Source organism: Ambystoma mexicanum, chromosome 1q, assembly GCF_040938575.1.
Source record: "Ambystoma mexicanum isolate Mex_15411 chromosome 1q, UKY_AmexF1_1, whole genome shotgun sequence".
In the NCBI taxonomy this organism is placed as follows: Eukaryota; Metazoa; Chordata; class Amphibia; order Caudata; family Ambystomatidae; genus Ambystoma; species Ambystoma mexicanum.
In genome coordinates, this window is record NC_090922.1 from 906,122,782 (window position 1) to 906,143,376 (window position 20,595).

A 20,595-nucleotide genomic window follows, 5' to 3' on the forward strand; every position below is an offset into this window, starting at 1 on the left:
TTGGGTACTATAATTTGGATTAGATCACAGATCAGACGGAGACAAGAACCCAATTGATGCAGCATGCATAACTTGATCACTATACTATTATGGTGTCATGGTAGTGGTTTGTATTAAGGACTGTTAAACATAAAGCCCTAGAGGTCTCTTCTGAGGGTTTTCCAGAACCACTACTGGTGTACAGTTCTGAGAAGCAACCCTTCGTAAACCTGTAAGGTTGACCACACATGTCTAAAACTCACTTAGTAGACGACTAAGAATCAGGTTTTAGACTAAGGGGATAATGAGCTTCATGTAAATTACACCACACATACAGGAGTTTGACAAGCAATAGATTGTATGACAAACTCTGGCCCTTCTAATCTTAAGGATGTTTTGATCCCAAAAGCCTGTAATTACAGTGAGATCTAACAATTGTTCTCTATTACAAAATCCCTGCAGGTTGACACAGGTGAAAAATTGATTATTCTTCTCTGTGGCACCTACATCAAGGAATGGACTTCCCTTCAACTAAAGAGAAGAATCCTCCATTAGAGTATTTAGAAAGGGACTGAAAACCCTTCTGTTCAACTAACACTTTGACTCAATTCTTCGATCTCTTTGTCATACTGCTATGTCACTTTGTGTGGCTATCTATTGTATATGTTCTGTTTGTTTAGCGACCTTAAGCCTCCGGGTCAGTGGCTGCACTAAATAAATTATGAATAAAAAATAATAAATTGTGACAAAACATGTCATCATGTGAACCTTATTATAAAATACCATTCAACAAAAGGCAATTGGGATTACCCATGTCCCTATATGCTTTCCCTCAAACTCAAAGGGATCCCACATCTCTAGCCTAAGCCCTCTACACAGGATATTGGCATAGCAGGATTTCACTACAGTCAGAGTGCCCATGCGGTCCAAGCTTGCCCTTACCTACTAAAAGGCTGCAGTCTTATCTATAACTCTCTCAGGGACTTCCTATGTGACCTAAACCGGGGTAGTCCGATTTCCCAGTTGTATCCATCTTGTAGCTACATCTATCTCCCTATCCTCACTATCTGACATTCAATTTCTCTACTCCAGCACTGCTTCTCACTCAACCCCTCTACCTTCCTTCCCCTCCTAGACTTAGCTCACCTAATTTCTCCTGCCTCCATTCTCCGCCTGATCTTACTCCACCTTTACCTCCTCTCACTCTGCTCATTACCCCCACCCCCTCAGTCCCTCCACAGTCGCATCACGCCTCCAGTTTCTCGAATCTCACCAGCCTACACTCCCTCCTTTTCTCTGTCTCCAACCCTTCTGGTTTCTACTTGCTTTCATATTCTCACTCCCATCCCAGCAAAATTGATACCACTCTCACAATCCATACACCTTACCTTCACTCTCTCCAAACACACCAAAACTCTTCCAAGTCCACCTCCAGCTGCTTCCCACTTGTCTCTGGTGTCCGGTCTCCAACCTCCTGCAATGGCAGTTCACTGCAGAATGACACTTCAGCTTTTTATGTTACTTTATTTTGAATTCGTATTTTGCCTCTTGCCATAGCCTCCCCAGGTTTTGAGCTCCAATTGGGTACTTTAGTCAGTTGCTTCCCTGGTTCAATCTCTTTCTGATCCATTTCGAATTCCTTCCATTTCCTCTCCCTCATGAAGACTTCAGCCCACCCCCTTTCTCAGCCTCCATGTTTGTCCAGCCGGACATGTGGTCTCTGGCTTAGTTAGTCCTCCTGCTTCCTCTTGTACTTGACAAGTCCTTATCCAAATAGTGTTTGGGTAAGGCCCCCTGGTCTCACCTAGTATTAAGTAGTCTCTTGCTGGTTTCAATTCCATAGCCGCTGCTTCATTGTAGTCAGTGTGTGGGTTGTAAGGTAGGGGCTGGGTCTCCACACGGTTCATGAAAGGGGGGGGGGGGGGGGGGGCGGTTCATTTATATCAGAGCAACCACATCTTTCCACCTGTTCCAGGCCAGTGTGGTTAGTTATACTCGGACGCATTGTTGAATTTTTTGAAATGTTGTATCCATTAAAAGGAAGAGCTTTGATGCATACTGGTAGCTGTACTATCGTGTAGAGATACCAGGTTGTTCTATTCAACAGGCCTCAAGGGAGTCCGCTGAAAAATGTAAAGACCTGACGTGAGACACCTGATGGTGTCTCCCAATCTAGTCCCCAGGAATCTGTCATCCAGGTGGCCAGGACGCAGCCATCGCTATTGGATCCAATTCCTGGGGGTGGACCAGTGCGGGAGGATCACGTGGATGGGGGTCCTCAGGGAGTGGAACGGGAACCCAGACTGGTGAGACGCGGTATTTCCCTTCCTTTAACCCCCTCTTCCCTCTCCTACCACATAGGACACTCAACCTCTCCAACCCCACTCCCTCTACTTACACAAACACTTTAGCACACCACGAAAGAAAAAACTAACGTCGGGGTCCGTTACCTGACATGTCCCAACGCGAAGGTCAGGTAAAGAAATTGACCAAAATCACTCACACCCGATGGCCCTTTCCCTTCCCCACATGGATAAAAGGTGGTGCACAAGAGCAAATGACGAGCAAGGCAGACCGCACAACAAGAGAGCCAACTCAGCTCAGAAGTTCAAGAGGAGTAGAAAGACGGCGCAAATCGAGAGTTTACCGAGGAGAGAAGCGACTGCCTTTTTCGACAGAGGCCTGTTAAACCTGCAGAAAAGGAAAAGGAATCGCAAGACCGCAAACAATTACCAGCGTGTGTTGCAGCAGATGTCCACAGTACCCAGGCGCCTCCTTCGCTGACAGCCAAGAGACGAGTGGCCCAATGGTACCGGCCTTGACTCTACAGACAAGAAAGTGTAGCCATTCATCACAGCCTGTGAGTCGAAGGGAGAGCCAATAAAGAAACCGAACTGTGTTGAATGAAAGTAGCAAGCGGCTGATTAAAGGAAGTACAAATAACTGTTGATACGTAAAGGGGAAAGCCAGCATAACAGTCATGCACCACATGAGTGTTCACTCGGGAAACTCTAGGCGATTACCCTGATGTTGAACTACAGTAACCAGAGGGCCTTGGGAGAAAGGCGAGAAGGGGGGTGGGTCAAAGTGGTCATAGAGGGCTCTTGTAAAATCATCTGTACAGTTGAAAGCCTTTGACCGACAGATGAATTTGAAAATAAGGGAAGCAAATCCCACATCGTAAAGTTGGCAAGAGTGAACCCAAAAGAGGGATGCCGAGAAAAGGGGGCAAAGTCTGAAGTCCCGATTAACAAGGTGTTGACAAGCGTCAACCCAGCAGAGGGCTGTCCACAGAATAAACTTTTTAAAAGGACATTAAGATTTGAGTGTTACAGATTAAGATTGTGTTGAAAGCCAGAGTTAACCCGGCAGAGGGAGGCTAACAAACGAGAAGGGTCTGACTTGAGCCCGAAAAGGAGGAACTCTGGGATGAATAACCATCACCCAAAAAGCAAATATAGATAACCAGAGAAGAACGCCGATATCAGCATTGACGTTTTGTTGTATCCTATTGGGAACTCATCAGACCCTTGGAAAAGAAAAGCTTGACTACCGAAGGGCCTGATTTCGATTGAAGACTTCTTGTGGATCTGAGCCCGAACGAGGGAGATCCAAGGGTGAAAGGCATCACCCGACCTGAAAGGAACTTTGGTTTGTTATTTTGTTGAAGACATCAGGTCCTCGGAGGCAAGAGACTTATTATCGTGTAGAAAAGAGGCTTAACCACTGAAGGCTGTGATAAGCTTAGAACGGAACTGTTAGCTTGTGCTGGGAAAGCTGGAGCGCGAGCTGTGCTCCAAGATCCCACCTTGCCCCGTGCTCAAAACGTGGAGAAGGGAAACCCAACTACTGCATCCCGACATATTATTTGTGAACATTAAAAGATTCCCGAGTATCTTCAGCTTGGGGAAGGGAGCCAATGCTAAGTTCCCAAGCTATCCTGACATTCTTTAGAACACTTTCTTTTCTTGTGAACATTATCCCACACTCTGTATTTAGCGTAAGGATTGGCAATAGGTTTTTCTCAGTATAGGCCATTTTATTTGACAAGACACCACTATGACTGCCTTATTATTATTTGATGGTCGTAGCTTGCTCCCATCTTAGATTTAGATTAGGTGTTTTTCCAACCTGCATATATAGTTTAATAAACACCCTTGAACTATGATCACTTGCGTCTGTCTTTGCTGTTGCCACCGCAAGTTCCTTGCACTGGCGAGGACAGAGTGTGATCGGGACAGGGAAAGGGGTACAAATATATATGCAAACTTCACACATTACAGGGTGATAGAGAGGAGGATCCCTTTCAACGCCCTCATAACAACTCTGTAATAGAGCACCTGCCCAAGCTTGTGAGGGGTGCTCAGGCACCTCCGACAAGGTCATATGTGACCATGACAAAATTAGCTAATATTCCCAACACCTGTGTGAACAATCATGCGATACAACAGACTATGTAATGTCTTCTTTTTGATGAACATGCATAAATTAACCAAATTATCATGGCTGGTTAGGATGCCATTTTTGCAGGTACCCGACATCTTAGGTCATGGGGCATGGAAGGCTAATAATTTCTTAAAGTTAGCGAGTGGTTTTGCTGACAAAACAATGGCCTACGCTAGCTTGAAACATTCCCAGACAGGAAAAGGAAAATGCAAGCTGAAATGTAGATAAAAGCATGATAAGCAAGGCCATTTCATGAGAACCAAGAATAATACAATACCTTAGTCTTGTAGAGCTAGAACAGGAGGAAAGTGGGCAGTTAAACTTCATAGAAAGAACTGTGAAGTTAATCAAACGTGTGGTTCTTGGGAATAAAGATGTGCACTGCTTGCTGCCTTGCCAAAAATGCCAACACAGCCAGGTCCACCCACCAATGATTAATTTATGAACTGTCCAAATACGGACTAAAGCATAGAAAGGAACCTAGGTCAGGATTGAATAGAACAGAATCAAAGGGCAGTTAGCTAAGACACATCCCAGCAATCCAACAATGGAAAACCTATACCTTTTAGGGGAGAGGCAGATTTTCAGGAGACACTGCTTTATGTCCACATAGCTGTAGGGTAGTGAAATCGCATTTGCTGCATACTGTTGAAGTCTGCGTCAATGGTAAGTGAAAGGGGCGGCGACTCCTCCTAGGTCTGCCTTAGTAGAGTACAACCTGAACAGAAATAACTGCCATCCCAGGCCTGCCAGTCTGAACTAGATATAATGTAGAGAACAAGGTCGTTGGGCCCCTTCTGAGCAGAAGTGATAGGTCATTGATCACTCTGCAGTGAAAACAAGCGTTAAGCTACAACCCTACAAGTAACTATAAACCATATGTCGTATTACAGTAAGGTGTCCAATTGAAAAACCTACCATACTTTATTAAGAATATTGCTTTGAAGTTTTCATTCTAGAGTTAGAATCAGGGCAAAAGATGTCAGCACAGTTATCACAAGACTTTAGTGAATATCGTGCTGGTGTTGCCATACGACTTAACCTAATGATTCCAATCCTAACCTAGAAACAATTTCTGGCTACTTTGACAAGTTTGAGAAAGTTCAAGAAGTTCTGCCGCAGTAAACATGTCACAATTTGTTAGCCCAGTGTGGTAGATTGTGACATTTTTCGTAATATAGAAAAGGTTGGTTTGCTGTAAAGGAAATGGGCAACTACCAATCCTGGGTGTTGAGCAGGAACACGGATAGGATTTCTGCACACACATTCCAACACCAAATAGAAAGCACTTTATGCCCTACAGAAATTGAGACCCAGGGAGAGAAAACTAGGTATTCAAACAGGACCTACACACCCTGATCTGGACAGAAACAGCCCTAGGGCAGTCCAAGGAACTGGGCACAGCTGCTCTCACCATTGTCTGCGGTGTTAGATTTCTGAAGTTGCAGGAACAAAGCATCTTTCTTTTGACAAATATGGATCCAACTGTTTGGGTATCTGTACGAGCAGGCTGGACTTGGGCTGAGGATTTAAAAGGACCTCTACTTCGGATTCCCACATGAAAGGGCCCCTTACTATGATTTCCCATGATGTAAAACCCCCAGGATGCTGCAAGCGAGTTGAGCGGTCAGTGTAACTCAGCACAGGGTCTGCATGCAGGCAGATGAAGACCAAAGGACACAGGAGTCAGTAAGGGTCCCTTTTGAGAGCAGCAGCAGAGCAACTCAGCCTGGTTGCCAAAAATAGGGAGGCATTGCAAGAATGGGGGTCGGTTGTACTACACAAGACCGTAACAGTGGGCCAGGCTGTCCATGGAGAGTAGCGGTGAGTAGGTGCAAAGGTGCCCGAATTGGAGTTAAAAATGGGATTTGTGTTGTACTTTTTATTTATTCCTTTTTTTTTAAACTTTAACAGGTGTGATACATTGCCTTTTTAATGCCATTACCACTTAGATTAATTTGTATAATGCAATAAATGTTTTTGAATAGAAAACTGTACGTATTATGCCAACACAATTTTCACACAGCTGACATGAGAGATTAAGTTCAGCCAGGCAACACTTCCATTTGACTTGGTAGGGCATGAACGAATGCATTTGGCTCATAGGTCGTTTGTTGTGCACCTTTGGCTTACACAATAAGGATGGCCATTCAGGGCAATGTAGTGGTAAAACGTCAGCCGCCCGATAAAAACAAAAAAGAAAGCTCTGCAGGACTGCACCGAAAAAAAAGCTCAAGTACCACTGCCACCAGCCTGTCTCAGCTACACTTAATATGAGAAACTCCCACATAGTAAAAAAAAGAATAATCATTCTCATTCATTCAAGTTTCCCCTTACACTATTGTCCTTAAGGGAGTCATTAATACCATACCTTAAACTCTAATGGGGGACTGAGTGCACCTGCCCTGGTGGTCTTGAGGACCGACCAGTGCCCCCAAAAATAAATGTTCAGTCAGTGAGACTACAACCCTCAAAAAAAAAAAAAAAAATCTGGCCAGGATCACACAAATGGTAAGTAGATATGCCTGAGGCCGAATTGAAAGGAATTGGACATCTTCAAAATGATATTTCCCCAACATTTTTGTGCATGATTACATTTATTGTCAGTATGAAAACACAACCAATTCAATTTTTTATGCCCAAACGCAGGTAATTATAGGCCTGATTCATGTAACGTTTTCCTATGGGATTGCGCCATTATAAAACATTTCCATGAATTAGGCCCCATCTGATATGTATGATTTTACTGTCTGGGTAGTGTTCGTGTCTTAAGGGCCTTGCAGCTTGAGGATATCAGTGAATGATGGCTCTGCGAGAGAGTAGCACTTCACATAGTCATAAGCCTATAGATGGAAGCAGACATGTGCCCTGGTACCCTGCTCTGCTTATGTTGGCAAGTTACCAACTAAACAGCTGCATTATCCACTGGTTGGCCGTTAACAACGGACATTGCGTTCTTGGTCATTAATAGTAACCACGGCTTTGATTTCAGAAGCTCTACAACTCACAAAGCATTGCTTAAAGGTAAAACCTTGCAGACTGCGAGCCAGGAGAGCAAAGCGCATAACTGGTGTGTTGTCCAAGTTCAAGAAAAGCAGAAGCTTAGCAAGATCAATTTTTTGAAAATAGTAAAAGTTGCAAATATGCAGAATAACCTTCCCACATTACCTTTAATGCGATCCCCCGCTTTGAATGTAGTTTTGTCTACTGTTAAATTGTGCTTTGGAGAATCCTGAGCTTGATGTCCATGTTGTGGGCGCATGCTATCGCACGCACGCGTTACTCTTCCATTGGCATAGCTGGCTACTGGGTCAAGGAGGACGCAGGACAATGCAACAATGAGAGCAGCCACCTGGAGCATCATCTACAAGGGAAAGACAAATAATCCAACAGTTATGATTCACTTCACCAAAACAGCATTAGGCGAGTAGGGCAAAGGCCTTGTATTCATGAATACTTCACACTTCACAAATTCACATTTTCCCTTTAAATACAAACAGAAAGAAACCTGGAAAAGTGCTAAAAAAAAGAGATTGTTGTCTTCATTGACCGGTTTGTTGATTTTTTATCTCGCTACATTGTATATTTTAATGTTTTTACTTTAATGTGAACGAGCATGTGTATTTCGTCCATACACGCGTTTGGATTTGTTCTCAACTGCTTCTTTGTGCTTATGTGAATACAGAACTTGCCATTTTTTAAACTGATATTTTAACTATACATTATTTTTCCGGCTCACTGCCGGCCGGACTATTTCCCAACATACATTGCCGTCGCAGGCGCTGACTGCCTCTATTTGAAAACCAAAAACCATGAGATTTCTTTGCCCGTGGTGTTCGAACAGCCTGCAGCACCTACAGGTACCATCAACTCTGCCCTCGCCACAACCTAGCTAAAAAAGGGGGCCAGACATAAATACAATATATACACACACACACAAAGAATAATGCAGTAATGGTAACTTAAGCATCTACGTTATAGCGTTCTCCTCCTGCCCATCTTGAATGTAGGAATTTGCAAATGTGAACTCAGCACAAAGCTCCATAACCAAGGATACAGTGATACATTTGCCTGCTTTGTTAATCCGGGCATCCCGATTACTTATAGGTAGGGTGCACAAAGTGTTAAATTCTGCCTAAATACAAACCCTCCTTTGTGGGTTCCAAAATAATAACAAATAACGCAATTCAGAGACAGTTTAAATGCTTTTGTCTTGAAACGAGGCACAGAACTGGATATTTATCTGGGGTTGTGTGCGTCATTTATGATGCAAAACCGCTAATGTCACCCCACGTTCTTATCTTTGGACATTAAAATACATGTAAAATGTTTAAAAGGTGCCAGTGGGAGCCCTGTGGACTCTGTGTACCCTGCCTCTTCGCATGCATCCTCTAAATACCGTCAAAGGAAGACGGTCACGCATGTTTCTGCAGCCTCGAAAAACCCAGAGCTTTCATGCTCTTTCCCCGGAGACCGCCAGAAGAGCATGATCCTCATCCACCCCCAATCAACCCCAATAAAGATATACCGCAACCAAACAACTGCAAACCAAAACAAGGTACTACTAACAAGGAAAACCGCACCAAAAAGATCCACTGCAACCTAATCAATGCTAGGCCAATGTCCAAATACGCCACGGAAATATACAATCTGCTCTGTGACGGAGTGATTGACATCCTTTTTGTAACAGAAACATGGCTAGACGACAACTACAAGATCACCCTCGACAACTGCCTGCCTGAAGACTTCAAATGCGTCCAAGCAAACAGAAAAACTAAGAGGGTGGGGGGGAATGGCAATCATCCACATGGAAAACCTGGATATCAAACTGGAAGAACCACTTAACATCGATAAATGTGAATCCTTAATCATACGGCTATCAGTAAGCCCCAAAACTAACCTGAAATTCATACGGATATACAGACCACCAACCTATGATGCAACCTTCGTAGACGCCTTCACAGAAGCAATCACCATCCTAGCCATCAAACACAATCACCTGATCGTCCTTGGAGATTTCAACATCTGGTTCGAAGAAGAAACCACGACCATACAAAAATCTCTAACCAGCCAACTAGCAGCAATGAATCTACAACAACTAGTCAAAGGAGCAACCCATTCGGCAGGGCATACACTCGATGCATTCTTCCTGAACAAACAACTCCTAACCACGGCACCCCCAGCTCAAATTCTCTGGAGCAACCACCTCATCATCATCCCCTTTGTAATCAAAATGACCACTCCAGTAAACAATCAACCAGACAAACCACCGATCACCATGAAAAGAAACTGGAGAACCATCAAAAACTCCAACCTTATTGAACTCCTGGAGCTCAGCAAACCACACCCAACATTTATGGAAGAAGATGACCTGGACTAAAAAGTAGCCCTACTGCACTCTTGGATTATAACAACTATAGACAACATCGCCAAAGAAAAACCTTTCACTCCTTCTCATAAACGGGCAATGGCAAAATGGTTCACCCCACTACTCAGCACCATGAAAAGGAAAAAGCGAAGACTAAAACTTTATTGGAGAAAAAACAACATTGCAAATAAGCTGAAATTCCTACAACACAACCGCGCATACAAAAAGGAAATACAAAAAGCAAGAGGAAACACTAGGACAACCAAATCTTTGAAGAACCAAACACCCAAAAAAACTCACGCCAACTCAGTCTACGAAACTATGCAATACTCTTGCAGACCACTTCAAATACAAAATCACCACCATCCAACAAACCAAACAAAGCAGACCACCCAATCCGACTATGACCCCCCACCTACACTCAGGAGGAACAAACAAACTACAAAGCTTCCCAGAAATATCAGTGGAGACATTTGTCAAACTGGTAAATGAAAGCAATAACTCGGGGTCTCCCGCAGACCCCTGCCCGCCAGACATATACAAATCAATTCTTAAACAAGGAACGCCCATGGAATATCACAGGAACGTCCTCAACCTTTCAATCACAACGGGGAAAGTGCCACAAGCCTTCAAATCTGCATACATCAGGCCACTACTCAAAGACTCAGTGGGAAGCATAGAGTACCTTTCCAACTACAGACCCATCTCCAACATCCCGTATACAGCCAAGCTGCTTGAAACGTACATATACAAAACGACCCAAGAATTCATAGAATAGCATGGCCTACTAGACCAGGCACAAGTCAGCTTCAGACCAATGAGAGGAACGAAATCAGCCCTTCTCTCAATATGGGACAACCTAAAAATGAACGCAGATTCAGACAACAGCACAGTCTTGATACTCCTAGACCTATCAGCAGCATTCAACACAGTTAATCACGACACCCTCCTAACGAGACTAGAAGGACTTCAAATAACAGACACCGCCCTACTATGGATCAAATCTTTCCTAACAAACAGAACGGAAACAGTATGGATGAAACCCTTCAAATCCAGCCAGAAAGATTCCACCTGTGGAGTACCACAAGGATCGTCCTTCTCAATGCTACTATTCAACATCTACCTATATCTACTTATCAGAATCATCAAAAGTCACGGCCTCACCTGCTACAACTACACCGACGATACACAAATCTTCAAAATAAAAGACAACCTGGAAATTAACTCAACGCTAGGAAACTGCCTCCGCGATGTATTCATCTGGATGAACTTCAACTGCCTCAAAATCAAACCAGGCAAAACAGAAATAATGATCATGTCGAAAAATGGAGGAGAAAACCACTTCATCCCTTGGCCAAGGGAACTCGGGACAACCCCAGCATCCTCACTGATTGTAAAAAACCTGGGGATCCTGATGGACAACAATCTGATGCTAGAGCCACAAGTTAACGCACTTCTCAAGAAATGTTTCTTCCTCCTGCAAGCGGCTAAGAGGATCCTACCGTTCCTATCATTCACCAATAAAGCAACCATCAGCTCTCTGGTCATATCCAGAGTAGACTACGCCAACAGGCTATAAAACTACAACGCATACAAAATGTGGCAGCCAGACTGCTTCTGAAACTACCCCAAAGAGAACACACCACGCTAGCACTGAAAACACTACATTGGCTACCAATAAAACAACAAATAAAATTCAAAACAATGTGCATCACTCATAGAGCAGTACACAACCAAGGCGCAGAGTACCTGAGAGACAAACCGTGTCTACATCAACCAACAATAACGCTCAGATCAAGCATTGACATCTGCCTGGAACCAAAATCCTACAACAAAAGAAAGCTCGGAGGATCTTCCTTCTCTCACCAAGCGCCAAAAACCTGAACGACCTTCCAGAAACCACCTACTATTCAGGACATTACTCAAAACTTGGCTTTTCATGTCATAACTAGATAGACCGGCCTCAGGGGCGCGCACACACAACTAAAACAACGATGAACGAAGAGACAGACCCGGATCCACACCAAGCAATCTAAAAAGAAAAACCCTAAGGAAGAATCCCAAGATATACCAAACGACTAACCGAGAGACAGCAATATTAAGACCAAAGACGGAATACACAGCAAGACGAAGACAGAAACATCAGGACAACTCGTCAATAGGACCCTTATCCTAAGATATAACCATTCCCACTAGACCCAACCACAGCAGACAGCTAGGGAACAGGAAACCACGTACCATTAGCCCAATTCAGAGGGTGAGAAACAGAATAAGCACCCACTTGACAGTGCTCTCCCAGATGTAGCAGGAAGCATAATGCTCTACAGCCTGACAACAAACAAATACAAGAAGAACAACAATTTCGTTGTCCTTAACTCCTGAGATGGCACTGGAACGGTGCAGGAGTTATGATGAGAATTATGTCAAAGAGCCGTTTGAGAAAGCATCAGGCCTAGGGCGCTCTAATGAGGCTACATCCAACATCACCAATTGGGATGAACTCAGCCAACTCAAAAAACGCTTCATGAGGACCAAACTACACGGGTCAATAATGTTGGGAGTACCTGAGGAAAGGTACCATACCACAAGGACTAGTTGTCAGGAACGTGCCAAGGCTCTTCCTCGACAAAAAAAAATGTCATTCTCCAATGGAGTTATGTAGCCAACAATTTCGGCAGAGATTGGGTCATTCTCGTCATAGACACAGCAAATGAGATGACTGAGAAAATTCTAGTGGATCTCAAAATCTTACAGGATGAAATACAAAAGCTAGTCCCTCTGGACACAAGACTCGACACGTTAGTAACTGAAATGACGGCTTTCAAGGACAGTACTTTAACCGGACGGGTCCGTAGTATGAACAAGGATCTAGCAAACTTCTCACACGAAAAAGCATTCAGATACACCTCGGAGAATTATTTTCAGACTACCACCACTGGAGGTAACCAGATGGGCGGCCAGAAAAATGTCCAATTTAGGAACACTTCCTTCAGCTCCAGCAATGGGAGCTCTAATGGGAATCCAACCCCAAGACGAGGGCAGTCAAACCGCCGCCCTAGAAACTCACGGAACAACTATCGGGCAAGAACAACTCTAATCGTGGGACCTACCAGAACAAAGGTCAGCCCCTCCAATGGCACAGCCTTTTGGAGTGAACAACCCCGAAGATTGGGATTTGGAACCACGCATCACCCGCAGCATGCAAACATTATGGTAAATCTATCTGGGTACATACCAACGCAAGATGAAACTAAGGTTATCGAACAGGGGATGGGTTTTGTACTCCCCAATAGACATGACCCTTTCCACTTCATTCAAGAAATGTTTACCATTTCAATCAATAAGTCTTCAAAAGCCTATTTGTGAAACCATACAATAAACCAACAGACAGAAATTCAATGCTTCATTCAAAAAAAGTTTCCATCCAAACCATGTACGCGATAACCTTCCTCCAAGCCAGTTCCTAAGATTGAAAAGGAATAGCTCGAACAAAGAGGACTTCCTGGAGACAGCCAAAAAAATGCAAACAAATCTGGAATCAAGAGGCTATCCAAAACAAATAACCAGGCAAGCACTAAAAAGAGCGAAAAATAATCACAGAGAATCTCTTCTGGAATATAGAGAAGATAGCCCTCAAAAGAATCAAAATGCAAAATTAGTATTTGTCAACACCTACAGCAACACGTCCAACAAGATAAAAAAAAAAAAAAATTGGACAGTGCTCGATAAAAGTGAGATCCCCGTACCTAGACCCATTGTAGCATTCAAACGCAGTCAAAACATTGAAGATCTCATAACTCGGAACAACATCACTCCGAAAATCCAACCACAGAAGAAAATAACAGAAATGTGGAATATGCCCCCAATATCGGGCCACTTCCCATGTGGACACTGCACTTACTACAACTCAATAAGTAGAAGCACAGATGTTGACCTTGGTTTACGATCTCCATGGAAACAAAATAGACATACGAACTGCAACACCAGCATGGTAATCTATGCCATATGGTGTCTGTGCAAAAAAACTATATCGGGGCGACTGATAGGAAGGTTAAGCTCAGAATTGGTGAGCACAAGAGCTGCCTGAGGAACAGAACAGCTAATGCCCCACTGGTGGACCACTGGGTTGAACACATGCATACGGCTGACTAACTAAAATGGACCGTCCTGTATAAACTTCTACCGAGTACAGACACAAATAGGGACAAATGTCTATTGATACAGAAAGAACAGATGATTTTCCTGACCAAAAGTGCCATCTCGGGATTAAATGAATAAATGTACTGGCTCAATATATAACAACGAAGTACCAGGTAACCACCGGGCACGACAAGAAACACATGGACATCAGCATTAGTAAACAATCCCATGTCAGGACCCAAGTTATCCACCTTCGACCATAAGCGGCTCATGTCACGGCGCGTCTTACTCTGACAATCACGCTTTTGGGTAATAGATTTTTTTTATCTAGTGGCAATACAAAAACAGTACCAATTGCTGGTCAAAGGCGCACTACAACTCATAACATACCTTTTTTCTTAGTCACAATTTTCCAATGACTTCATACTTAAGCTCCATAGATTGGGAAATAATCGTAACTAATGGTTAATGCAACTTACGCCAATGACTGAATAAACACCTAGTAAGGAGGCCCACCGACATTATGACAGTTAATTCAGGAGTCTGAAGAATTTCCATACATATTTCGTATACAAGGGGAGGTCCCTGACATCACGTCACATTCCTGACCTATCAGGAGAAGGCTCGAGTAACGTTCTCGCGTATTTGAGGCAGACGCAACAACCACATGACTTGTGCACTTGGGACCACGCCCACTCCAGACCACTACACCAGCGATGACGTAAGTGGTGAAACTGGGTAAGAGATGCAATTTCGAGCATATGTGATTTTTTTGCACTAGTGTGCAACGGACGGGAGAGGAACATTTTTCACTGTAGCACACCTCTCCCGAATCAGCACGTACACCGAGCATTCCTTATGCCTTTGTTGTGTCTTTTGCTCTTTCCCTGCATAGTCTTGTCATTGCCAGAGAACGTCGGCAACACCTATCCGATGCCTATAGAGATTGGAAGATCAGCGCTGACCCACAGATAATTATTCACAAGCCTGCCTGCTGATTTGGCGCTGCCTGCTGCCACACACAGTAGCATGGCAAGCGCGAAGCAGATAGCCGTATCAGACTCTGCGTGCAAGAAGATATTTATCGGTTTGTAAAGGAGACCGATATTCCAGACAACCATGTTAAACTGTAGCAAGTTTTCCCACAGTCGGGACACTTCCCTGGTGAAATCAAGTTTAAAGAGCCAAGAAAATCAGCACTTTCTTCCTTTTTTGTGCTCTCTTCCCTTATAGAAATACCTGCAATTGAGGCTGCATTGAGTGATGCCTTCAGCCTCTGCCTAAAAGAGAGGTTGTGGAATACATCTCCGAATATCCTGAGCCTACGCTCACTAATCGAGTCAGTTACATTACCAACCGATGGGTAAGAGCTTCTCTTTCGGAAACACCGTTAACAGGTTGTCGCCGTACGTTTGGGACGGTGGCAAGTGTTTTGTGTTAATAGATACCAGAACCATGAATGATAAATAATAGCGAGTTTTTTGACAACTAACTTTGACACGTAACCAGGATCAGTCGTCTGGAATTCGTCTTTTGTTCTAAGTCTCTTAAGCCTCTCGAGCTGGCCTGAGTGTTAATTGAAGTACACTCACTTTAGCCACGCCGGGTTCATGTAATATACCCTAACTGTTAATTATAACAGCAATTGGCTAGACATTTGGACAATGTTCCTTATTGTCCTTCTTTCTCGTTCCTTTTTTTCTAGGTAACACGTGGGAACACAATGTGCAGCGTGGTGGATGCGCAATTAACTGAACACTACCAGCCCTTGGTGCGGGTGTGCTCTGTTGCTTTTTGCATTTATGCCGATTGTCAAAATTGTAAAATACAAGCAGCCATTAGATGGGCTGAAAATTTGTCGTGAAGCAGTTTTGTTGATGCTTACTGCTCCTTACAGTGTATAATGGACTATTTGACTACCCTGGACAGTTCTCTGATGAATTTCTCTTCACTTATTGTTCACTTTTGTTGTTTGTTGGAAAGAAACAGGTTGGTTGAGTTGTGTTGAGAGTATGTGTATGAAGTGGTCATGGTGAGAGTGAGTGAAACGTATGCAAAGAACAAGTTACTTTCTTACCCGGTAACATTCTTTTGATGAGATGTTCCTTCGACGTATTCCACATCTTTGACTTCGATTCCCACAACTGTGCTGCTTCGGAAAACTTTCAGCGTAGGCGTCCTGCGTCGATACACTCCTTCGCTGACCCACTAAGACTGTCGACGTCATGTTATATGTAGGACACACGACGCCCATAGCCAAAGTTGTAGTTTTTTCCCCCAGAACGTGTGGCACCAATCTTCTGCCAGTATTACTACAGAAAGCCTTGCAGAAACGGAAGCTGCAATCGCATAAGAAATTCTGTAGCGGGGCAGGTAGGGAGGGAACGATGTGGAATACGTCGGAGGAACATCCCATCGAAAGAACGTTACCAGGTAAGAATAACTTGTTTTTCGAGGGGATTGTGTCCTCCGACATATTCCACATCTTTGACAGACTCCCAAAGCAGTACCAACATTAGGAGGTGGGAAAAGAATTTAGAATTTTTTAGAATGCCCAATCAAATTGCAGAATAGAGGACTGCCTTGCCAAAGGCCAAATCTTGCCCATGTCTAGAGTCCAGGGAATAATGTTTCACAAAAGTATGGACAGAGGCCCATGTGGCTGCTTCGCAAATAGGAACACCCCTCTATAGTGCAGTGGAGGCAGCCATACCCCTAGTAGAATGAGCCCGTAAGCCTACTGGAGGGTCCTTTCCCGCCAAACGATAACACTCGGAGATCGTCAAAATGATCCATCTAGACAAGGTCTGCTTGGAAACAGCCTGACCTAAACGCCTTCCAGTGTAACCTATAAAGAGCCAATCGTCCACTCTGACCCGGGACATCCGTGAGAGATAGAAACTCAAAGCTCTCCTAGGGTCCAACCTATGGAGCCTCTCCTCTTCCTTACCAGGATGTGGAGGCGGATAGAATGCCGGAAGAATTACCTTCTGGCTCAGATGGAATTCCAACACAACCTTCGGAAGAAAGGAAGGCCATACCCTAAGGACAACCCTGTCCTTATGGAACACAGTGAAGGGTGGTTTGGTGGAAAGTGCCTGCAACTCACTCACTCTGCGGGCAGAAGTAACCGCAACTAAAAATACAGATTTAAAGGACAATAGCGTTAATGGACAAGAATGCAAGGGCTCAAACGGAGCTCCCATTAGAAACTTTAAAACCAAATTCAAATCCCATCCGGCACCTGGAAAGGCGACGGTGTAAACACATGAGTTGGCCATTTTAGGAACTGAGAAATCAAAGGGATTTTAAAATAAGAACATTCCTTAGACAAGCGCTTAAATATGGACAGCGCCGCCAGGTAACCCTTAATGGTACCTACTTGCAGGCCCTTGTGGGCTAAAGAAAGCAAAAGACAAAACCAAAAGAATGGAACATTGGAAAGGATCAACATTCTGTACACTGCACCAGTCGCAGAACTTCTTCCAATGGCAACGGTACAGGGATTTCGTTGCGGGCCTTCTGGCCGAAAGCAACACCTCCATCACATCTTCACAGAGGTCCCAATCCTTATATCTCAGCCTTTCAGATACCACGCATGAAAGCTGAGAGACTTGACCTTTGGATGGAGGACCCGACCCCCCTCCCGTGAGAGCAGATCGTCTCGGTAGGGAAGACAACGTGAAGGGCAGATAGACATGTCTAGAAGGTCCGGGTACCACGCTCGCCTGGCCCATGCCGGAGCAATGAGGATCAACTGGGAACCGAACCTACGCAACACCTGCGGAATGCCGGGGACTGGAGGGAACGCGTACAGCAGTGGGAATGACCACTCCATTATGAACGCGTTCCCTAAGGCTCCTCTTGGAGGAAATTCCCGCAAGCAGAATCTCTCGCACTTCCGGTTGACACTGGTGGCAAAGAGATCCACTTGTGGGGTTCCCCAAAGCGCGAAGATCTCCAAAAGAACTTCCTGAGCCAGCTCCCACTCGTGAGAGACTGTGCTCTGCCTGCTTAGAGTGCCCGCCGCCGCGTTTTCGTCTCTGGCCAGATGAACTGCCGAGATCGGAATTTCCTGCTGTATTGCCCAGAACCAGAGCTGCATCGCCTCTCTACACAGAGGAAGTGACCCTGCCCCACCCTTTTTGTTGAGGTAGTGCATGGCCACTGTATTGTCTGTCATAATCAGGACATTCTTCCCCCGCACAGACGGCAGAAAAGCCTTCAGGGCTAGCCTGACAGCCCGCAGCTCTAACAGATTGATGTGGAGTCTGGACTCTGACGCAGACCAACGACCGCTGGCTGTCAGCTCGTTGGCATGAGCTCCCCAACCTGTGAGGGATGCGTCCGTCACGATCATCACCTCCGGCCATTGTTGCTAAAATGGAGCCCCTTTTAACAGATTTCCTTCGACGGCCCACCACAGAAGGTCCTGGGCGACCGAGGGCGGAATCTGAACGGGCTCCGTCATCCTGCCTGAGAACTGCGACCACTGCATCTTGAGTGCCCACTGCAGAGATCTCATCCGCAGCCAGGCCTCTGGCACCAGTAAAATGCAGGATGCCATGAGGCCGAGCAATCTCAAGAACTCGAACACCGGGAGACTCTGGGCACGTTGAAATTTGTCTACCATATGCAGAATGTGGTGAGCCCTCACCTGGGAGGTGAACACTGCCCCAGGGATGTGTCTAACACTGCCCCGATGTACAGGAGCCGCTGGGTAGGTGTCAGATGAGACTTCTTTAAGTTGACGGAGAAGCCCAGCTTGTGAATGGAGTGCCAGGTGACATACAGATTATCCAGGACTTGCTCGGGAGAGCGCGCCCTTATCAACCAATCACCCAGGTAGGGGTAGACGTGAATCCCCACTTTGCCTGAGATGCGCTGCCACCACCACCATCAGCTTGGTGAAGACCCTCGGGCAGAGGTCAATCCGAACGGCAGGACCCGAAACTGAAAATGCGAGTCGCCAACCGCGAACCTCAGGTACTTCCTGTGCTTGGGATGAATCGGCACATGAAAGTAAGCATCCTTGAGGTCGAGAGACACCAACCAATCCTGAAGTTTAAGGACCTAGAGGACTTGAGAAAGAGTAACCATCTTGAACTTGTCCTTCCTGAGGAGCTTGTTCAAACCACGCAAGTCCATGATGGGTCTCAATCCTCCGTCTTTTTTCGGGATCAAAAGATATGGGGAATACCATCCCTTGTTCCTCTCCGCTACAGGTACCAGTTCTATGGCACCTTTCTCTAGCAGGGATAGGATTTCCTGCGCAAGGAGCGGATCTGGACGCTTCAAAGAGAGCTTCCCCGGTGGATTGTCGTGAGGCCTCTTCCGGAAAGGAAGACAGTTGCCGTGGGCTATGATCTCCAGAACCCACACATCTGAAGTAATGGCACGCCATTCTGCAAGATCCTGCGCCAGCCTTCCTCCAACCGGTGAACCATGGGACATAGCCTCATGACTGAGCGGGAGCGGCTGCGGCAGTGCCAGAGGGCAAGGAGGCAACTGCCCGAGCAGCTTTGGCACCTCGAGTACCCTGCTTTCCACCTCGGGTACTCCTCCGGTGGCCCCTTTGACTGGCAGCTCCCCTCGATCTACCAAAGGAATAGTATCGAAAGGAGCCTCCCCTCCATTGCAGTCCACTAGGCAGAAAAGGCGGAGCTTGATGCACTGCAGCGCTCAAACACTTCGCTGCAGCTTTGGAGGTCTGCAACCTCTCAAGGCTCTCGTCAGCCTTGCTGCCAAAAAGATGGACACCATCAAAGGGCATGTTGAGAAGCTGGGACTGTACATCAGGAGCAAGCCCCCAGACTTCCTCAACCACGCAAATCTGCGCATCACGGTGCTCGCCACCATACACCGGCTGACACAGTCTGCAACGTCCAGACCCGACTGAAAGGTTTCACACATGGCATCCTTGCCATCCTGAACGAGGGCAAGAAAACCATCCCATTCCTCCCCTTCAGTAATATGTTCAGCCGCCAATGACACACAATTCCACAGAGTGTGCGTGAATCTTGCAAGGGCACAAACGGAGTTGGCTGCCTTTAAAACCATACCCCCCGAAGAAAATACCTTCTTTGCCCAACTATCAAAGCGTTCGTCGTCCCTATTAAGAGGGATTGTAGGGTACGCAGCCTACTTTGCTGGGACCGTAGCCGTCTGCACCACCAAATTCTCTGAAGTAGGGTGCGTAGACAAGTAGCAGGGGTCACCACTAGCTGGGTGGGTGGTATTTTTTCTGCAACGACTTATTTACTGCTGGGAGACTCTCCGGAGCAGTCCAAGCCGCCACCGCCACCCTTCTTTGTAAGGCCATATGAAATGGCAACACTGGGTCAGTAGGTGGACCTTGGTCCAAGATATCTGTCAGGTCATCCTGCAGAAAATCCACAGGTGGAGCAGACCACCCCAGATAGTCCATCACCTTCAACATGAGGTGCCTGTACGAGGCGTCAGCATGTGTACCAGGCTCAGGCCTGCTAAACTCAACCTCCGGGGAGGTATCAAGACCACTTGCGTCATGTAAAGATTGAAGAAGGTCTTCCAATTGGCTATGACCAGACGACAGGTCATCAGGAACCTCAGGAGGTACAACCCCCTCTTCATCAGACCCTTCCTCTACTTCTGAAATGTACTCCACGGGTTGGAACAAGTCC

The 20,595-nt window shown here is 45.5% G+C and overlaps 1 protein-coding gene across 4 annotated transcripts in view; it reads right to left on the reverse strand.

The window, feature by feature from the left end:
* FRRS1 (ferric chelate reductase 1) overlaps positions 1–20,595 on the reverse strand; it is a 730,440-nt gene that overhangs the window by 619,568 nt on the left and 90,277 nt on the right. For all 4 annotated transcript variants that reach the window (XM_069641539.1, XM_069641540.1, XM_069641538.1 and 1 more), the window contains exon 2: positions 7,594–7,789. In XM_069641539.1, coding sequence (XP_069497640.1) covers positions 7,594–7,789 — 196 coding nt within the window. The remainder of the gene's footprint in view (positions 1–7,593; positions 7,790–20,595) is intronic.